The sequence below is a fragment of the Macaca thibetana genome, chromosome 1, assembly GCF_024542745.1.
Source record: "Macaca thibetana thibetana isolate TM-01 chromosome 1, ASM2454274v1, whole genome shotgun sequence".
NCBI classification, from domain to species: Eukaryota; Metazoa; Chordata; class Mammalia; order Primates; family Cercopithecidae; genus Macaca; species Macaca thibetana.
The window spans coordinates 120,620,169-120,639,425 of record NC_065578.1 but is presented as its reverse complement, the minus strand read 5'-3'; the positions used below and the strand labels follow the sequence as shown (position 1 = coordinate 120,639,425).

At 43.8% G+C, this 19,257-nt stretch overlaps 1 protein-coding gene across 3 annotated transcripts in view; it reads right to left on the bottom strand.

Moving 5' to 3' along the window:
- CHD1L (chromodomain helicase DNA binding protein 1 like) overlaps window positions 1–12,322 on the bottom strand; it is a 55,626-nt gene extending 43,304 nt beyond the window's left edge. Inside the window, exons 1-2 of one of the 3 annotated variants that reach the window (XM_050749758.1) lie at window positions 12,249–12,322; window positions 368–480 (exon numbers count right to left, since the gene is read on the bottom strand). In XM_050749758.1, the coding sequence (XP_050605715.1) occupies window positions 368–391 (24 nt within the window). In that variant the 5' untranslated portion in view covers window positions 392–480; window positions 12,249–12,322. Of the gene's footprint in view, window positions 1–367; window positions 481–12,020; window positions 12,211–12,248 lie in introns of those variants that run through there. The other 2 variants (XM_050749749.1, XM_050749767.1) reach the window with 2 other exon arrangements.
- Between the last annotated feature and the right edge of the window lie 6,935 nt (window positions 12,323–19,257).

Below are 19,257 nucleotides of genomic sequence, written 5' to 3'. Positions count from 1 at the left end.
CACTACAAGAAAATTACAGACCAATGTCTTTCATGAACATAGATGCAAAAAGTCTAAACAAAATTTGAGCAAAACAAATTTGGAGGTGGTATCTTTTTAGAGAGCTTAAAGCAGAGCTATGTGAACATCTGAGGAAAGGACAAGTAGCATTTGCTGGCCCTGAATAAAGTCAACAGGGCAACTGCAATGACTGAGGCAGAGAAGACCACAGGGAAGGCCCTTTCCCGGTACAAGAGCCAGTTAGCCTGGATCCCAGGGACATCTGTGAAACTGAGCTTTGTTTTAGCTCCAGAGCTCTCAGCTCCAGAATGAGTTATAAGGAGGTACCGCAGTGGCGGTGTGCAGTACTCGTCTCATCGTAACACACCTGGCATGTCTTCCCCAGGCCCATCTCATCTCCCAGGATACAGCCATTCTGACAATGGAAGCGCTGGGCGAGCCAGTTTACTCCCTCCAGTTGATAAGAGCGTAGGTGAATCCCTAGAAACAAAAAATAAAGCAAATCCGAAGAGCAGACATTTCAGCACATGCACAGGCAATGTTCTAAGAGTTTGAATGAGCAACACAGCCTAAATTCACGTAACTCTAAACCTCACTGGCCATATCTTTTGCTGAGGAGTTATGGATATCTAAAAATCTGCTGACTTCCAAACTACTTTTTGAGCAGACTTATTCACCTTTATATTCAAAGCCCCAAAGTAGCCCGTCATTGTTACCTGATTCACTTGATAGATGAGAAAGTCAACTTGGGATCTGGCCTCTATACTGCCTGAGACTCACACCAGTGTCTATTCTGGGAAATGAGGCATTACTGATACAACTGAACAAAGAGCAACAACACATGGATTGTACATGTGTCTGCTTGCTTAATTGCACCCATTTAAATATGTCATCAATGCTAAAGGAAAAAACTTAGGACTACATTGAATAACGCTTCAACACAGAAGCGCTGTTTTTAAAAATGGAAATGATGTTTCACAAAGGGTGCTTAACTGTGTACAGGGATGGCAGAAAACTTGTGAAATTAATATGGAGCTTACTGACTCTCTTTTCTCTTTCCCTTGGTGAAAAAAATCCGATTTCAAAGAATAGCCATATCTTGGGAAGGTGAAAAACCCTAAACATACTTTATATAAGAACTATTAGCAAAAACATAACTTTCTGGTTGAACTTATACCTTTAAAAAATCTTCAAAATATATATTAATTGTACAAAATTTTAAAAATAAGTTATTTTTTCTTAGGCACTTACAAATACCAAAGGAGCAGTAAACACTTCACATAAATTACAGTATCTCAGGCCAGGTGCGGAGGCTCATGCCTGTGATCCCAGCATTTTGGGAGGCTGAGGCGGGCAGATCACCTGAGGTCAGGAGATTAAGACCAGCCTAGCCGACATGATGAAACCCTGTCTCTACTAAATAATACAAAAATTAGCTGGGCATGGTGGTGCACGCCTGTGATCCTAGCTACTTGGGAGGCTGGGGCAGGGGGAATTGCTTGAATCCAGGAGGCAGAGGTTGTAGTGAGCTGAGATCACGCCACTGCACTACAGCCTCGGCAACAGAGTGAGACTCTGTCTCAAAAAATAATAATAATAAATAAATTACAGTATCTCATTTAATGCTTATAATGGTTCTATGGAGTAGGTATTATCCCCGTTTTATAAATTAGAAAATTCACAGATTTCTATTTCTGATGGGAGTATACTTATTTTCCCTTATTCCTCTTGCTAACTACAAATAAAAACCCTAGACATGCTACAGAAAGCAAGCACAAAACTCTGAAAGCTGCCGGGCGCGGTGGCTCACGCCTGTAATCCCAGCACTTTGGGAGGCCGAGGCAGGCAGATCACGAGGTCAGGAGATCAAGACCATCCTGGCTAACACGGTGAAACCCCGTCTCTACTAAAAATACAAAAAAATTAGCCAGCGTGGTGGTGGGCGCCTGTAGTCCCAGCTATTCGGGAGGCTGAGGCAGGAGAATGGCGTGAATCCAGGAGGCGGAGCTTGCAGTGAGCCGTGATTGCGCCACTGCACTCAGCCTGGGCAACAGAGCAAGACTCCGTCTCAAAAAAAAAAAAAACTCTGAAAGCTGCAGTGAAGAAGCAGACTCGCTAGGGACCTTGAGACCTGAGGAAGGACAGGGTAGTAAGTTCCCTGGAATTTATTTTTGCTTTATATATCCCAGTCTGACAGGTCAAGAAATCAGCAAACCGGAAACACCAACCGATGTAGACCAAAACCAAAATCAGAACAACCCCCCACATATTAGTCTCTTCTCATGCTGCTAATAATACCTGAGATTGGCCGGGCGCGGTGGCTCAAGCCTGTAATCCCAGCACTTTGGGAGGCCGAGACGGGTGGATCACGAGGTCAGGAGATCGAGACCATCCTGGCTAACACAGTGAAACCCCGTCTCTACTAAAAAATACAAAAAACTAGCCGGGCGAGGTGGCGGGCGCCTGTAGTCCCAGCTACTCGGGAGGCTGAGGCAGGAGAATGGCGCAAACCCCGGAGGCGGAGCTTGCAGTGAGCTGAGATCCGGCCACTGCACTCCAGCCTGGGCGACAGCGCGAGACTCCGTCTCAAAAAAAAAAAAAAAAAAAAAAAAAAAAAATACCTGAGATTGGGTAATTTATAAAGGAAAGAGGTTTAATTGACTTACAGTTCCACTGGATGGAGAGGCCTCACAATCACGGTGGAAGGCAAATGAGGGGCAAAGCCACATCTTACATGGCAGCAGACAAGAGAGCTTGTGCAGGGAACTCCCATTTATAAAACCATCAGATCTTGTGAGATTTCTTCACTACCACGAGAATAATATGGGGGAACTGACCCCATGATTCAAATATCTCCACCTGGCACCACTTTTGACACGTGGAGATTATTACAATTCAAGGTGAGATTTAGTTGGGGACACAGCCAAACCATCCCACCCCCATCCCTCACAAGCCTGCTCCTGCTAGAAAATGGCAGCCTAGCAAGACAGGAAACTTTTAGATAATAACTGCTCTATTCTAGTAAACAGCACAGGAATAAACCTGTGGTCCCCACCAGCAAAGGCCAAGTGGAAAGCATAGACTTCTCACCTATAGCTATAACGAGTGCCCCAGCACCCCAGCCAGGATGGTATAAGAGAAGGCCAAGTAGGGAGCTGGGATTTTTTATCCCCACCAACCAGTAACAAGGCCCTACCCCTTGGCCTTCACCTGCAGGATCAGTAGAGACTCGGGAGGGAGCCACAACTCCCACCCTCGCCCAGCAGGAAGGAGGAGCCCCTTCCCAATCCCCAGATCTGGACAGAGGCTGAAGGGGGAGCCTGGACTTCTATCCCCACCTGGCAATAACAAGGCAGCAGACCCTCTTCCCCTGCCAGAGCAGCATCAGACAAAGACAGTCAAACAGGAGGTTTGAACATGATTTAAAAAAAAAAAAAAAAAAAACACGCCTGGCTCTAATTATTATAAAAATCATTCATTAGATCAAGAACTGGGAAGATTTTAAACTGAACGAAAAAAGATAATCAATAGGTGCCAACACCCAGATGACACAGACGGTAGAATTATCTGACAAAGACCTTATAGCAGTAATGATAAAATGCTTCAACAAGTAGTTATGGATGCACTTGAGCAACTGAAAAAACAGAAAACCTCGGGTAAGAAACAGAAATCTCGGCAAAGAAATAAAAGATATAAAGAAAGACCAAGTGGAAGTTTTAAAACTGAAAAATACGCTAACCAAAATAAAAGGCTACTGATAGCAGAATGGAAGGAAGTGAGGAAAGAATCAGTGAACTCTACAGAACAGAAGTTAGACAGAGATTACAATCAGAAGAGAGAGAAAGCAGACTGAAAACAAATGAACCTCAGGACCTTCAGGACTACCACAAAAGATCTTACATTTGTTCAATGGTGTCCAATAAAAAAAGGTGAAGGAGGATAGGGCTGAAAAAGTACTTAAATAATAGCTGAAAACTTCCTGAATCTGGCTAAAGACTTACAGTTTCAAGAAACTGAGTAAACTGCAAACATAACAAAATCCTGCCAGGCGTGGTGACTCACCCCTGTAATGCCAGCACTTCGGGAGGCCGAGGCAAGCAGATCATGATGTCAAGAGATTGAGACCAGCCTGGCCAACATGGTGAAACCCCGTCTCTACTAAAAATACAAAAATTAGCTGGGTGTGGTGGTGGGTGCCTGTAATCCCAGCTACTCAGGAGGCTGAGGCAGGAAAATCGCTTGAACCCAGGAGGCAGAGGTTGCAGTGAGCCAAGATAGCGCCACTGCACTCCAGCATGGTGACAAGGAGAGTCTCTGTCTCAAAAAAAAAAAAAAAAATCCAAAGAAATACACACCAAGGTATGTAATTATTAAAATGCTGCAAACAAAAGACAAAGAAAACATCTTAGATGCAGCCAAAACAAAAAACCAAACACTACCTTACTTAAAGAGGAAAAACTATTCAAATGCAAGCAGATTTCTTGTCAGAAATCTTAAAGGCCAGAAAGAAATGGCACAACATGTTTCAAATACTGAAAGAAAAGAACCGCCAATCCAGACTCCTGTAATCAAGAAAAATAGTATTCAGGAATGAAGAGGAAATTCTCAGATGAAGGAAAACAAAGAATTTATCATCAACAAACCTACCCTCAAAGAATGGCTAAAGGAGGCCCTTGGAAAAAAAAGGAAATGATAAAAGATGGAACCTTGGAACATCAAGAAGAATGTGAGAATGCAGCATTCAAAAATATGTGTAAATACAACAGGTTTTCCTTTTCTTGAGTTTTTAAAATTATGTTTGACAGCTGAAGCAAAGATTATAACAGTGTCTGATGTGGTTCTAAAGGTATATAAAGGAAATATTTAAGACAATTATAAACAGAAGGTAAAGCTAAAAATATAAAGGGAAGATAAATATTTAGGGAAGTAATGTTTATATAAAGGGAAGTTATGTTTCCGTACTTTACTCAAATAGGTAAAATGACAGTATTAGTAGTCTGTGATTTTATACACACACACATACATTTATATACAATACCTGTAACGACCACTAAAAAGCTATACAAAGAGATAAACTAAAAAACACTGTAAATAAAACTAAAATTCTAAAAAATGTTCAAATAATTCACAAGAAGGCAAGAAAAAGAAAACAAAAACAGATAAATTAAAAACAATAAAAATAAGATGGCAGAGTTAAGCTCACAGTAATAATTACATGAAACATAAATGGTATAAGTATACCAATTAAAAGACAAAGACTTGGCTGGGCACAGTGGCTCACACCTGTCATCCCAGCACTTTGGGAGGCTGACGCGAGAGGATCACCTAAGGTAGGGAGTTCAAGACCAGCCTGGCCAACATGAAGAAACTCTGTCTCTATACTAAAAATACAAAATTAGCCAGGTGTGCTGGCGCATGCCTGTAATCCCAGCTACTTAGGAAGCTGAGGCAGGAGAATCACTTGAACCTGGGAGGCAGGAGGTTACGGTGAGCCGAGATCACGCCATTGTAGTACAGCCTGGGCAACAAGAGCAAAACTCCATCTCAAAAAAAAACAAAAAAACAAAAAAAAGACAAAGACTTCCAGAGTGGATTTTAAACATAACCCAATTATAAATTGTCTACAAGAAATTCAACCCAAAAATAATCAAATAAGTGAAAAGTAAAAGGATGAAGTGGTAGACAAAATAGTGGCCCTCACAAAGATGTCCAAGCCCTGACCCTGGCATCAGTGAGCATGTTACCTTACATGGCAAAAGGCATTCTGAACATATAATTAAGGCTAAGGGGCCTGAGATGGGAAGAGTATTCTGAATTATCCAGGTGGGCCTGGATAATGCAATGGACATACAATCTAATCACATGCATCATTCGGAGAATCTTTAACAGCTGTGGTTAGAGAGGAAGCTGGCTAGAGAAGGATCAAAGAGATGAAATGTTGCTGGCTTTGAAGTTGGAGGAAAGGGGCCAGGAGTCAAGTAATGTGGGCAGCCTCTGGATGCTGCGAAATATATTCTCCCCTAGAGCCTCCAGAAAGGAATGAAGCTCTGCTGATACCCAAACACAGGAGAATACACATTCTTTTCAAGTGCCATGGACCATACAACATATTCAGGGCCTGTCTTAGTCCATTTAGTGTTGCTATGGAATACTCAAGGTTGGATAATTTATAAATAAAAGAGATTTATTTGGCTCATGTCTCTACAGACTGTACAAGAAGCATGGCACCAACATCTGCTTCAGGTGAGGGCTTCAGACTGTTTCCACTAATGGCAGAAGGGGAAGTGGGGCTGGCATGTACAGAGATCACATGGTGAGAGAGGAAGAAAGGGGTGGGGAATGCCAGGCTCTTTTTAACAACCAGCTTTCTGGAAGCTAAAAAGTAAGAAGTTGCTCACTCTCTCTGCTCCCCGCTCAGGGACAGCATTAATCTATTCAGGGAGGATTTGCCCCCATGACTTAAACACCTTTCACTAGGCCCCACCTCCAACATTGGAGATCAAATTTCAACATGATATTTGGTGGGAACAAGTAATCCATATCCAAACTAAAGGAGAGCCAGAAAACCTTAACACATTTAAAAGAACTGAAATTGTAGAGTGTATGTTCTCTGACCACAATGTAATAAAATTAGAATTCATGGACAGAAACATTAGAGGCAAATCTCTCAACACTTGGAACCTAGACAACACACTTCTTTCTAAACAGTCCATCAAAAGAGGAAGTCTCCAGGGAAATAAATACACTGAACTAAATAAAAATGGAAATACAACATATCAAAATTTGTGCAATAAAAATTAACTCAAAGTAGATCATGGACTTAAATAAGAAACTGTAAAGCTTTTAGGGAAGAACTCCTTAGGATCTAGGAGTAGGCAATGAGTTCTTATATTTGACACCAAATCACAAGAAAACTATCCGTAAGAGAAAAAAAATTGATAAATTGATAAATTTTAGCCAAAATTTAAAACTTTTGTTGTTGTAGGAACTCAGGGACCCCAAATGGAGGGACCGGCTGAAGCCACGGCAGAAGAACATAAATTGTGAAGATTTCATGGACATTTATTAGTTCCCCAAATTAATACTTTTATAATTTCTTACGCCTGTCTTTACTGCAATCTCTGAACATAAATTGTGAAGATTTCATGGACACTTATCACTTCCCCAGTCGATACCCTTGTGATTTCCTATGCCTATCTTTAATCTCTTAATCCCGTCATCTTCATAAGCTGAGAAGGATATATGTCGCCTCAGGACCCTGTGATGACTGCGTTAATTGCACAAATTGTAGAGCATGTGTGTTTGAACAATATGAAATCTGGGCACCTTGAAAAAAGAACAGGATAACAGCAATGTTCAGGGAACAAGAGAGATAACCTTAAACTCTGACTGCTGGTGAGCTGGGCGGAACAGAGTCATATTTCTCTTCCTTCAAAAGCAAATAGGAGAAATATCGCTGAATTCTTTTTCTCAGCAAGGAACATCCCTGAGAAAGAGAATGGCCCCTGAGGGTAGGCCTCAGAAATGGCTGCTTTAGGGGTGGCTGCCTTTTACGGTCGAGGGCAAAGGGATGAAATAAGCCCCGGTCTCCTGTAGTGCTCCCAGGCTTATTAGGACAAGGAAATTCCCGCCTAATAAATTTTGGTCAGACAGGTTGTCTGCTCTCAAACCCTGTCACCTAATAAGATGTTATCAATGGCAATGCATGCCCAAAACTTCATTAGTAATTTTAATTTCACCCCATCCTGTGGTCCTATGATCTCGCCCTGCCTCCATTTGCTTTGTGATATTACCTTGTGAAGCACGTGATTTCTGTGACCCACACCCTATTCGTACACTCCCTCCCCTTTTGAAAATTGCTAATAAAAACTTGCTGGTTTTACGGCTCAGGGAGCATCACGCAACCTGCCGACATGTGATGTCTCCCCTGGTCACCCAGCTTTAAATTTTCTCCTTTTGTACTCTTTCCCTTTATTTCTCAGACCAGACAACGCTTAGGGAAATAGAAAAGAACCCACGTTGAATATCAGGGGCGGGGTTTCCCCTGATATTTTGTAAGACATATATCTGAGAAAATACCAGTATCTAGAGTAAATAAAGACTAGAGTGTGTCAAAACTCAACAGTGGAAAAAACAACAACAACAAAGGATCCTATTTTAAAATGGGCAAAAGACAGAAGAAGACATTTTATCAAAGAGGTTACATATTTCATTAGCCAATAGGGAAATTCATATCTAAGCCACAATGAGATACCATTACACATACATTAGAATAGTCAATATAAAAAAGTGGCAATATCAAATGCTGGCAAGGATGCAGAGAATCTAAACTCAATCACTCATACATTGCTGGTGGGAATGTAAAATAGTACAGCTACTTTGGAAAAAGTCTGGCAATTTCTTTAAAACCTAAACATGCAACTACCATATGACCCACTCACAGAACTCCTAGGCATTTATTACAGAGAAATGAAGATTTATTTTCATACAAAATCTATCCACAAATGTTTACAGTATCTTTCTTTTCTTTTTTGGCAATAGTCACAAACTATAAACAACTCAGATATCCTTCAGTGGGTGAGTGGTAAAACAAACTGTGGTATACTGTGCTGTGGAGTACTACTCAGCAATAAAAAGAAACTATTGATACATGCAATGACCTGGATCAATCTCCAGAGAATTATGCTGAGTGAAAAAAGCCAGTCCCCCAAGGCTACATGTTGTATGATTTTACTCACATGACATTTTATAGAAATGGAGAACAGATTAGCGGCTGCCAGGGGTTAAGTAAGTGGTGAGGTAGAAGGGAGGTGAGTATAGCTATCAAAGTGCAAGTTGAGGGATCCTTGTGGAGATGGAAAATGTTCTGGATTTGACTGTCCCAATGTCAATATCCTGTTGTGATAGCGTACCATCGGTGCAAGCATACACAATGTGATAGTGTACCACACTGCAAGATGTGACCATGAGGGGAAACTGGGTAAAGGTTACATGGGATCTTTCTGTATTATTTCTTACAACTGGTGACTCATGCCTGTAGTCCCAGCTACTCAGAAGGCTGAGGTGGGAGGATCACTTAAGCCCAGCAGGTCAAGGCTGCAGTGGGCCTCGGCACTCCAGCCTGGGCGACAGAGTGAGACCCTGTCTCAAAAAAAAAAAAAGTTGAATTTTCAAAAATAATATGGAATTACATCCACAAAGATAACAATACTTAACACTTAGGAGTCAACAGCAAAAAAACAGAAATTACCCTTGGTAGGTTAGGCAGAAAAGGATGTAATACAGGGAATTAGATAACCACAAAATTGTCGAAAGGGCTGGAGGAGTAACATCCAGGCTGATCTTCTGGGTGCAACTGCTAAATCAAGCACCACAGAACAGGCACACCAAGGAAGTATCTACCTCCATGACCTGGAAGCCAGGAACCAACCAGGAGGCCACCATACCGTCAGCTCCAGGAACCTATCAACCGTGGTAACAAAATGAATGCTCTGTACCCACCCAGAGACCCATGAGGTAGTAGCCAAGAGGGAAGCAGAAAACCCAAACCCCTCTGAGTCCTTTCCCTCACTTTCCCCTTCCAAATCTCCCACAGTCATGTGCCTGGCTAAAGCCAAGTCACATTTACAACCAAACTACGGTGGGGTTTGGGAAAGGTAGTCTTTAGTTTTTTAACCTCCAGATGTAGATTCTTTTGCCCTTCTGTCAGGGAGATGACAAGTAGTGAAACAGCAAGCAAAAGAGCAAGAAGTAACAGGTCTGCATATTCCAGAAACAAAAAGGTCCTAAGGTAATTTCATGATCCAAAGATGAATATCCAAATGTCCATCAATATTGGTAACCAAATAAACATTAAATTAAACAATACAATAACATGTTAACTTCTGAAATTAGAAAATACTAGTGTTACTGAGAGTATGGAGAAATACGCAAAAATTTTGCATATTCTTTATTCTAGAAATAGTACTTTTCAGGAATTAAACGTCCATAGCTATAATAAATACTTGGTTACAAGGATATTTATTAGTGTTACTTACAATAGCAAAAAAAAAAAGAACTTAAATAAATACCAAGAAGAGGGACTGTCTAAACTATGGTACCTCCATATACTGAAACACTGTAACCATTAAAAATGACGTTGAAGAAGACTGAATGATAAACAAAAAAAGTTATGATTTCCCAAAAGCATGTACATCAAACTCCATTTTTGCACCTTCCCCCTCCACCAGAAAGTAAAGGAAATTATACAGGATAGAGAACATGTTAACAGTAAGGAGATTATGGAGATTAATATTTATTTCTTTATGCATAGGCTATTTCCCTGAATGTTTTACTGAAAATATGTACTACTTCTGTAACCAAAAGAAAAAAAAAAGCAGTAAGAATTTTTTTAACCAACTCATGAAGAATAGTTTCTCATAATACTAGTTTATTCTGGTAAATAGAAATAGAAATTTCAAGTTATAATATTCAGTACCTATTCCTTTGACCCTGCTTTTTTGTTTTCCTTCTCTCCACTACCAATTTATCCAAGCTGCCACATTTGCCTACTTAATTCTGAATTTACTCACTCCATTCCATCCACTCAAACTTGCAACCTCTTGTCTCCTCATTTTCACTAAAACACTTGCCCATATGTACGTTTCTCCCGGCATATTATCCCCAGCTAAGTATCAACTGGCACACTTTTCTGAGCCCTCTCTCACACAAGTTCTTAAAGAACCATTCCCAACACTTGAAAGGAAATAGGCAAACACCACAAACATCAACTTAAGATAAAGTCAAACATAAAAAGACCAGTCGACAAGCTCGTACTTAAACTGCATACATACTCCTTACGGCCACAAATTCTTACAGACTCAGGGAATCAAGGAGAGGTCTTTCTCTTTCCCATCTGCATCCTCTCCATTCAACTTCATCCTTCTCTCTTCTAAGCTGAACACAGAACTGCACCTTTTGTTTCATTCCTAGAATGACAAACCTCACTCTTTCATGATATTGAGCACTTAAGTTATTGTTTATACTTTTAAATGCACTCTCACTAGTCTAAAACTCTAGGTAGGAAGGGTCCATATTTGTTTAGCTCATCTCTGTAGCCAATGCCTAAGAATACGCTCCCAGTAGCATTTAATCAGTAATGAATAAACGACTGTATTCTTATTACTGATGCACGATTCTGTTAATACAAAGCACACACTACGTTCCCCACTTGTAAATAAGGAAAACGAGGCTGGGGGTTCAGCGGCGAGTCAGCGCAGACCCGGGAAGAGGGCGGGGTCTGGGGCTGCAGTAAGTACCGTCAGCAGTGCAGCTGCAGGGCTGCGGGGCCTGCAAGGTTCGCGCTTTGCAGACTCTCCGCAAGGGCTAGTGTCAATAAATCGAGTTACGTGCGGTGGTGAGCGGACAAGCTAAGTTGGCATATAGTGCGTGGTTCAGTCAGTATTTATGAATGACTCAAGACACAAAAATAGCTTCATAAAACAGTGCTTTGCTTGAGTCTGTCCGCTCACTACCGCACGTAACTCGATTGGGAGAATTAATCAGTGGCGAATTCTCCAATAACTGCGCGCACACAGTAAACGGAGAAGCTGAAGCTGGGAGATTAGTTGATCGTTTTACAGAAACAACCAATAAACTCCCCAGGCCAGGACCCAAACCCACTGTAACAGCAACCGGAAGCCTACATCCTTGGTGCACCAGGCCGTCCAACTCTTCATCGGAGGCCTGCAGGTGGCGCTGATCTCACCATGTTTCCCCTCCACAGGCCGGGGGCCGGGCCTGGCTCCCGGGACTGCGACCTCATTCATCCCGCGTCCGCCGCCCCGCGCGCCGCGCAGGCGGGGGACGTGGCCAGCAGGCCCGGGCGCGGTTTCTCTCCGCCCACGGCAGGAGCGAAGGAAGGTCCTGGCGCCGGCGGGTAAACAGCCCACCGGGCGGCCCACCCGCTGCGCCTCCGGCCCGCAAGAGGCAGTCCCAACAGGTTGGCCCGCCTGGGCAAAGTCCGCCCGGAGCCCGCTCACCTGTCAGCCCCCATTGCCGTAAGTCCTGCTCCTGCACCCGCGCCCGCGCCGCCTCGGCTCGGCCCTCAGTATGAAGCCGCATTAAGAAGCCAGGCGCTTGGCCCCCGCGGCTGGCAGCGCCCGCGCGCTCCATCAAGCCAATAGAGGCCCCGCCCCGCGCGCCCTTGCGTGCAGTTCCCTCCCAACCTCCCAACGCGCGGGGGCGAGCGGCGGCGCGCTGGGGCCCACCTGCGAGCGAGGCGCCGCCAGAGGGCGCGTCCTGCCACGATTTCCGGAGCGGAGCTGGTGCAGTTACCCTCTGGCTTAGGCAGTTTTTGCAGTGCGGAGTGGAAGGGCTGCCCAGTTCTCACTAGTTATGCTTCTGAAGCGCTAGGCGTCTGATCACGCGCTAGGCGTCTGAACACGCACAGGGCGTCTGGTTGCCTGAACTGCCCGTCAAGGAGGTGGCATATGCTCTTCATTCATTTATTATTTAATCAATATCGACTATCATGTGTCAGATACTCCGCTGGGCCCTGGGGGTTGTAGAAGTGAGGACTTGTTCCATGCCCTCCAGTGATTCATGACAAGATCAAACTGTCCTTGATCGGTTTACGTAGTGATAAGTTGGTTTAGTCCCTGAAATCCATTTCTTACTGCCTGTGACCTGTAGGCCAAAACTGGGAACCTCTGAATAGTAGTAAATTAAAATCACCAAAGACGTCATTGTTGCAGTGGGTATCTCGAGTGCATTATGGCGAGCAGATTGGGGCAATGTGTTCAGTGACTCAACATCAGCTTTGAGTGGATTTATCATGTACTACATCACTAATATAAATATGATAATAACAAAATAGCTGCATTTATTGATGAAGTTCTAGGTGGTGTCCTAAGGGCATTAAGTATGTTTTCTTATTTAACCCTCACAATAACCAATAATTAGGTGTTATAATTGTCCTCACATTGTAAATGAAGATATTGTGACTTGTAATGGTAATTGGCAGTACTGGTACAGGAATGATATTATTCTCTGGCTAATGTCATTAGAATAGTATTCTCATTTAGGTTAATCTTGGTGCTTCCTTCTTCAGTAAACTCATGTTAAAGTTGCACCCTCCATTATTCTCATCTTCCCCTAAAACAAAAGGGAGAAATTCGTTCTGAGCTACAAAAGGGATGACTTCAGTTTGGTTTATTCATAAAAACTCAAGCAAAGCACTGTTTTATGAAGCTATTTTTGTGTCTTGAGTCATTCATAAATACTGACTGAATCATGTACTATGTGCCAAGCACTCTTTATGGTACTGAAGATAGAGGCCACTAATCTCCTGGAGCTTATATTTTAAAAGGAGGAGAAGAGCAATGAATAAAAATCAGGTAGGATTAATGCTAAGAGAAAAGTAAAACAGAGTCACATAATGGGGCAACAGTAATTTTGTACAGCAGCTTTCCTGCTTGGGTGTTTTCTCAAAACAAACCTGAAGACAGATTTATATCCTTTGGTGGCTTCTCCAGAGGGACCTCTGTCCTATGTGGCTGCTCATGAGTGGTTTTTGCATCTTGGTCTCCATGTTTGACTTATTTCCTCCCCTCTAGATTCTACCAGTAGACTTATCTGCTAAAGCAGCCGTATCAATCACTTGCCACTTAAATACAAGCCTGTTTATTATTTTTAACTTAAAGTACATTTGTTGTAACAGAATACCAGATGATACAGTCCTAGTTATAAGCTAAGTAGACTGTTGGTATACTGAGTCTGGTACCTAAAATACAGCTAAGAAAGGTAACTGAGAGACTCCAGGTCTGCCAGTGAGGTGACACATAGAAAGGTTTAGCTCTGAATACTGCATGAAGAGATCTGTAGATGATCAGGATGGAAGCAAGGAGGCAGTTTGGAAACTATTGCAGTACTCTGGGCAACAAGTTGATAGTTTTGGGGCCAGCATGGTGATAGTGGGGTGGTGAGTAGTGGTCTGATACTAGATATTGAAAAGATAGAGCCTATAGGATTCACTGATTGAGCGTCTGGTAGAAATGGAAAAGCAATGGTTGGTTTCAGGGATGTGGCCCAAGCAACTGGTGGCGTGTGTTGGATTTGTACCAACAGTGTTGGGCACATAGTATGCACTCAATAAATATTGTTGAATGTTTGAATGAGGTGCCTGTGGGACAATTTTAAAGTCTAGGGCATATGATTGTTATAACTTTGAGGTACAGAGAGTGCATTTCACAGATGGGCAAATCAAGGCACAGAAAGTTTAGGAAGTTGGTCCAGTGTTTTCTAATGAGTCATCATTAACTGCCAGAATAAAATTTAGTCTCAACTCATTTTTCATTCATTGTTCAGGTTATACAATCATGCTGTTTTTGTTAATTCTTTGTTTTATTCCTCCACAGAAAGGATATGTCCTTTGGCAACAGCAACTCCATGAGATTAATGCTAACTCAGCATGTGCAAACATTACCAAAACAAACATGGATTAAGCACAGATTAAGAAACAAGTGGCCGGGCGCGGTGGCTCAAGCCTGTAATCCCAGCACTTTGGGAGGCCGAGACGGGCGGATCACGAGGTCAGGAGATCGAGACCATCCTGGCTAACATGGTGAAACCCCGTCTCTACTAAAAAATACAAAAAACTAGCCGGGCGAGGTGGCAGGCGCCTGTAGTCCCAGCTACTTGGGAGGCTGAGGCAGGAGAATGGCGTAAACCCGGGAGGCGGAGCTTGCAGTGAGCTGAGATCCGGCCACTGCACTCCAGCCCCGGCGACAGAGCGAGACTCCGTCTCAAAAAAAAAAAAAAAAAAAAGAAACAAGTTATGTTTGCTGTTCGTTATGTCCTTGCTCTGTTAGGTAACATCAGGGCACCAGTTGGAAGCACCTAGTGAGTCAGATATGGAAATCGGACGAAAGCTGTGAGCAAAGTGAACGTTTATTCAGACCTCTTGAGTAAATGAACTTGGAACTTTGTACGTTAGAATTACGTCAGTGTGCCCACGGGTGGAAAATTTTTGTGCTGGGATGAAAAACACTTGGGTTTTCTTTCTTGCAAGAAATGAAAAACTGTATTTTGACTTTTAATGCCAGTATACCTCTTTGTCATGAAATAACATGTAATAAATTTAGAACCCAGAAAGCCAGGGAAATATATACCAGAGTATAGAAGTATAGAAAAAAAGTAAGTTGGTTTCATAGGACTCTTGCCCAGTCACCTCAGAGAATTGCTACTCCCTTTTACTATCAAAGGTAAGGTTGTAAAACAGGAATATTATCAAGTAAATCTTCGAGAACATTGTTTAGAAATTGTAGGCATCAAAATTTGCCCACAGTCTTTTTGTTTGAAAGGATGGTGTTTCCCTTTTTAACCAGATGCCTTTTGACTGTCGTGCCGTGCCATCACATTGGTCACATAGAATTTCATTCTTTATGTTCTCCAGCCAGCAGCACAACATTTATGCAATCTACCTGTCTAGTCCCTGAAAGCTTTTGAGTTTGCCAACTCTGGAAATTTAACTTTTGTGACATATTGATGGCAGTGATGGCCTGTCTAGAGCAGCTGCTCTCATGAAGCCAGCTGCAATGGGGGTGGCACACCAGGGCTGCCAGCTCCATGGAGCCAGGGGGAGCCAGGAGCAGGTGGAAGCCCTGCCTCCTTCTGAGTTGGCAGGGCAGGAGCTCCCTGCTCCCCAGGCGCAGCTGTGGCTGCCCAGCTGCAGCTGCAGACCTGGTCATCCCTGTGCTCTTTGGGACTGAGAGCACGCAGGAGCCCTACCCTCTCAGGCACAGCTGCAGCTGCCCAAGTCATGTCCACCAACTGGGCCTCCCTGTGCTTTTGGGGGCCTGAAGCAGGCAGCAGCCCCACCCTCCTGGGTGCAGCTATAGCTGCTCAAGCCACAGCTGCAGACCTGGTCATCTCTGCACTCTTGGGGGCCCTGGAAGGCCCCTCCTGTTCCTGCAGGCTAAGAGGTGTCTGCTCCCATTGCTGGCCTCTCCCTGCTCCCAGCACCCGCTCCATTCCCAGAGCAAGGTTGGAGCTGAGGCTGGATGCTGTCGCAGCCTGGCTGGGTGTGCGCCCACTCCAGGCAGCACTGACATGTGGCTTTGGCCCCCTCTGGACTTTGGGTGCCAGCATGGGAGGGAGGCCGAGGGGGTGCTGAGGGCAGCTCAGCCTCTGTGCTTGCCTGCAGGTGCCCCTTTGCACGAACAGTCTGGGTGCCATGAATGGCAGGAGGAGGCAGGCTCCTGAGTGGAAGGGAGCAGGTCACTGGTGAAGACGTACCCTCAAGCTGGGTGGGGCCTGAAGCCTGGAGGCTGGGATGCTGGTCCCAAAGACAAGAGTGAGAACTTGTGGTGTTTTATCTGAGTGCCTATGGACCAGTAGGTGTGCACTTCCTCTCCTCTGAGGCCTGCAAAGGCCCCAGACTCAGTCAGACTTGAGACAATGGGATGACCGGCCACGGAGAGGAGCTACCCACCCCAGGGTCTCCTCTCTGCTGAGAGCTGAGGAGATGATGATGACCTACCAGCTGAGGAAAGCAGCTGCTTACTCCAGGGTCTCCTCTCTGTGAGAGCTGAGTAGACGCTGGGACTACCAGCTGCAGAGAGGAGCTATCCACTCCAGGGTCTCGTCTTTGCTGAGAACTGAACACTCAATGGGATAACCACCATGTGGAGAGGAGCTACCCAATGTGGGTCTCCTCTGAGCTGTTGTGTTGAAGGGGTGGCCTGCCCCTCCACACCTGTGGGTGTTTCTCGTTAGGTGGAACGAGAGACTTGAGAAAAGAAATGAGACATAGAGACAAAGTATAGAGAAAGAGAAAGTGGGCCCAGGGGACCAGCGCTCAGCTTACAGAGGACCCACACTGGCCCGGTCTCTGAGTTCCCTTAGTATTTATTGATAATTATCTTTACCATCTTAAAGATAAGGGAGTGGCAGGACAATAGGATCATTGTAGGGAGGAAATCGGCAGTAAGACATATGAACAAAAAAAACGTCTGTGACATGAATAAGTTTAAAGGAAAATGCTGTGCCTTAAGATGCATATGCAAACATCTCCATAAACCTTTTAGCAGCATTGTTTCAGCCTATCACATGGGGAGAAACCTTGGACAATACCTAGCTTTCCTAGGCAGAGGTCCCTGCGACCTTTGGCCTTGTACGTGTCCCTGGGTAGTTGAAATTAAGAGAATGGTGATGACTTTTAACCAGCAAGCTGCCCTCAGGCACTTGTTTAACAAAGACACATCCTGCACAGCCCAAAATCCATTAAACCTGGAGTCACTACAGCACATGTCTCTTGCAAGGACAAGGTTGGGGGTAGGGTCACAGATTAACAGCATCTCAAATACAGAACAAAATGGAGTCTCTTATGTCTACTTCTTTCTATATAGACACAGTAACAGGCTGATCTTTCTTTCTTTTCCCCACATTTCCCCCTTTTCTTTTCTTTTTTTTTTTTTTTTTTTTTTGAGACGGAGTCTCGCTCTGTCGCCCAGGCTGGAGTGCAGTGGCCGGATCTCAGCTCACTGCAAGCTCTGCCTCCCGGGTTCACGCCATTCTCCGGCCTCAGCCTCCCGAGTAGCTGGGACTACAGGCGCCTGCCACCTCGCCCGGCTAGTTTTTTGTATTTCTTAATAGAGACGGGGTTTCACCGTGTTAGCCAGGATGGTCTCGATCTCCTGACCTCGTGATCCGCCCGTCTCGGCCTCCCAAAGTGCTGGGATTACAGGCTTGAGCCACCGCGCCCGGCCCCCTCTTTTCTTTTCAACAAAACCACCATTGTCATCATGACACCGAGATTACATACTTCACAAAGTAATAGAATATCACAAAGCAAGTGGAGGCAGGATGAGATCACAGGATGGTGTTACAATTAAAATTAAAAATAAAATTTTGAGCATGCATTGTCATTGATAACATCTCATCAGGAAACAGGGTTTGAGAGCAGACAACCTGTCTGACCAAAATTTATTAGGTGGGAATTTCCTCGTCCTAATAAGCCAGAGAGCACTACAGGAGGCCGGGGCTTATTTCTTCCCTTCGGCTTCAACCGTAAAAGGCGGCACGCTTCCAAGGGGGTCGTTTATAGGCCTACCCTTAGAGCACATTCTCTTTCTCAGGGATGTTCCTTGCTGAGAAAAAGAATTCAGCGATATTTCTCCTATTTGCATAAGAAAAGAGAAGAAATATGGCTCTGTTCCGTCCGGCTCACTGGCGGCCAGTTCAAGGTTGCCTCCCTTGTTCCCTGAACATTGCTGTTATCTTATTCTTTCTTCAAGATGCCCAGATTTCATATTGTTCAAACACACATGCTCCACAAACAATTTGTGCAGTTAAGGCAATCATCACAGGGTCCTGAGGTGACATATATCCTCCTCAGTTTACAAAGAAGATGATGGGATTAAGAGATTAAAGTAAAGACAGACATAAGAAATTACAAAAGTATTCATTTTGGAGAACTAATAAATGTCCATGAAATCTTCACATTTTATGTTTTTCTGCCGTGGCTTCAGCTGGTCCCTGCGTTCAAGGTCCCTGACTTCCCGCAACATTCTTTCTCCCTTTTTCTCTATATAAATGTGCCATGGCGATGAAGGCTTGTTCATTCTCTCGATTTTGACGCAGGATTCTTCGACTGGTTCGGCACACTAAAAACAAGCCGATTAAACAGGGACACATAATTCCAAAATTTACTGCAGTAGAGTTCTCAATAGACTTAATCCAAGTCGTGGGGTTTAATCCATAAAAATTTTTTGCCACTTGATCTAACGCCTCAGCTCCAGGCACAATATTTAAGTGACTTTGAGAGGCTTCAAAAATTTGTTCTTGTAATTTAGAAATGTCTAAAGTGAGATCATCTTCTCTTCTTACCATGTGATAAGTAATCTACTGGTGGGACTGACAGTAAGTACTTCTACCAACCAATTTTGAATAGCAGGCATTAAACATCCTGGTGCTCTCCCTAGGCAAATAGGAGGATAACGATACCCAGTGGAAATATTTATCATCATTCCTTCTTCCTCCGGTTTGGCAGGGCAACGATCATCTGTGGGACCAGGTACCCACACACCATTATTAACATATACTTCAATAGGATTCTCCATCCATGTGACTGCCCGAATTAAGGGCGGGAAAGGCACATAGGCCCAGTAGGTATAATTAGCTGCAGCTGCTCCTGCAGGTGTGGGGAGACTTACCACCATTGATAGAATCATTAAAGCTGTAAGCAGCATTTTTTCTGGGGTTTGTGTCACCTTTGTG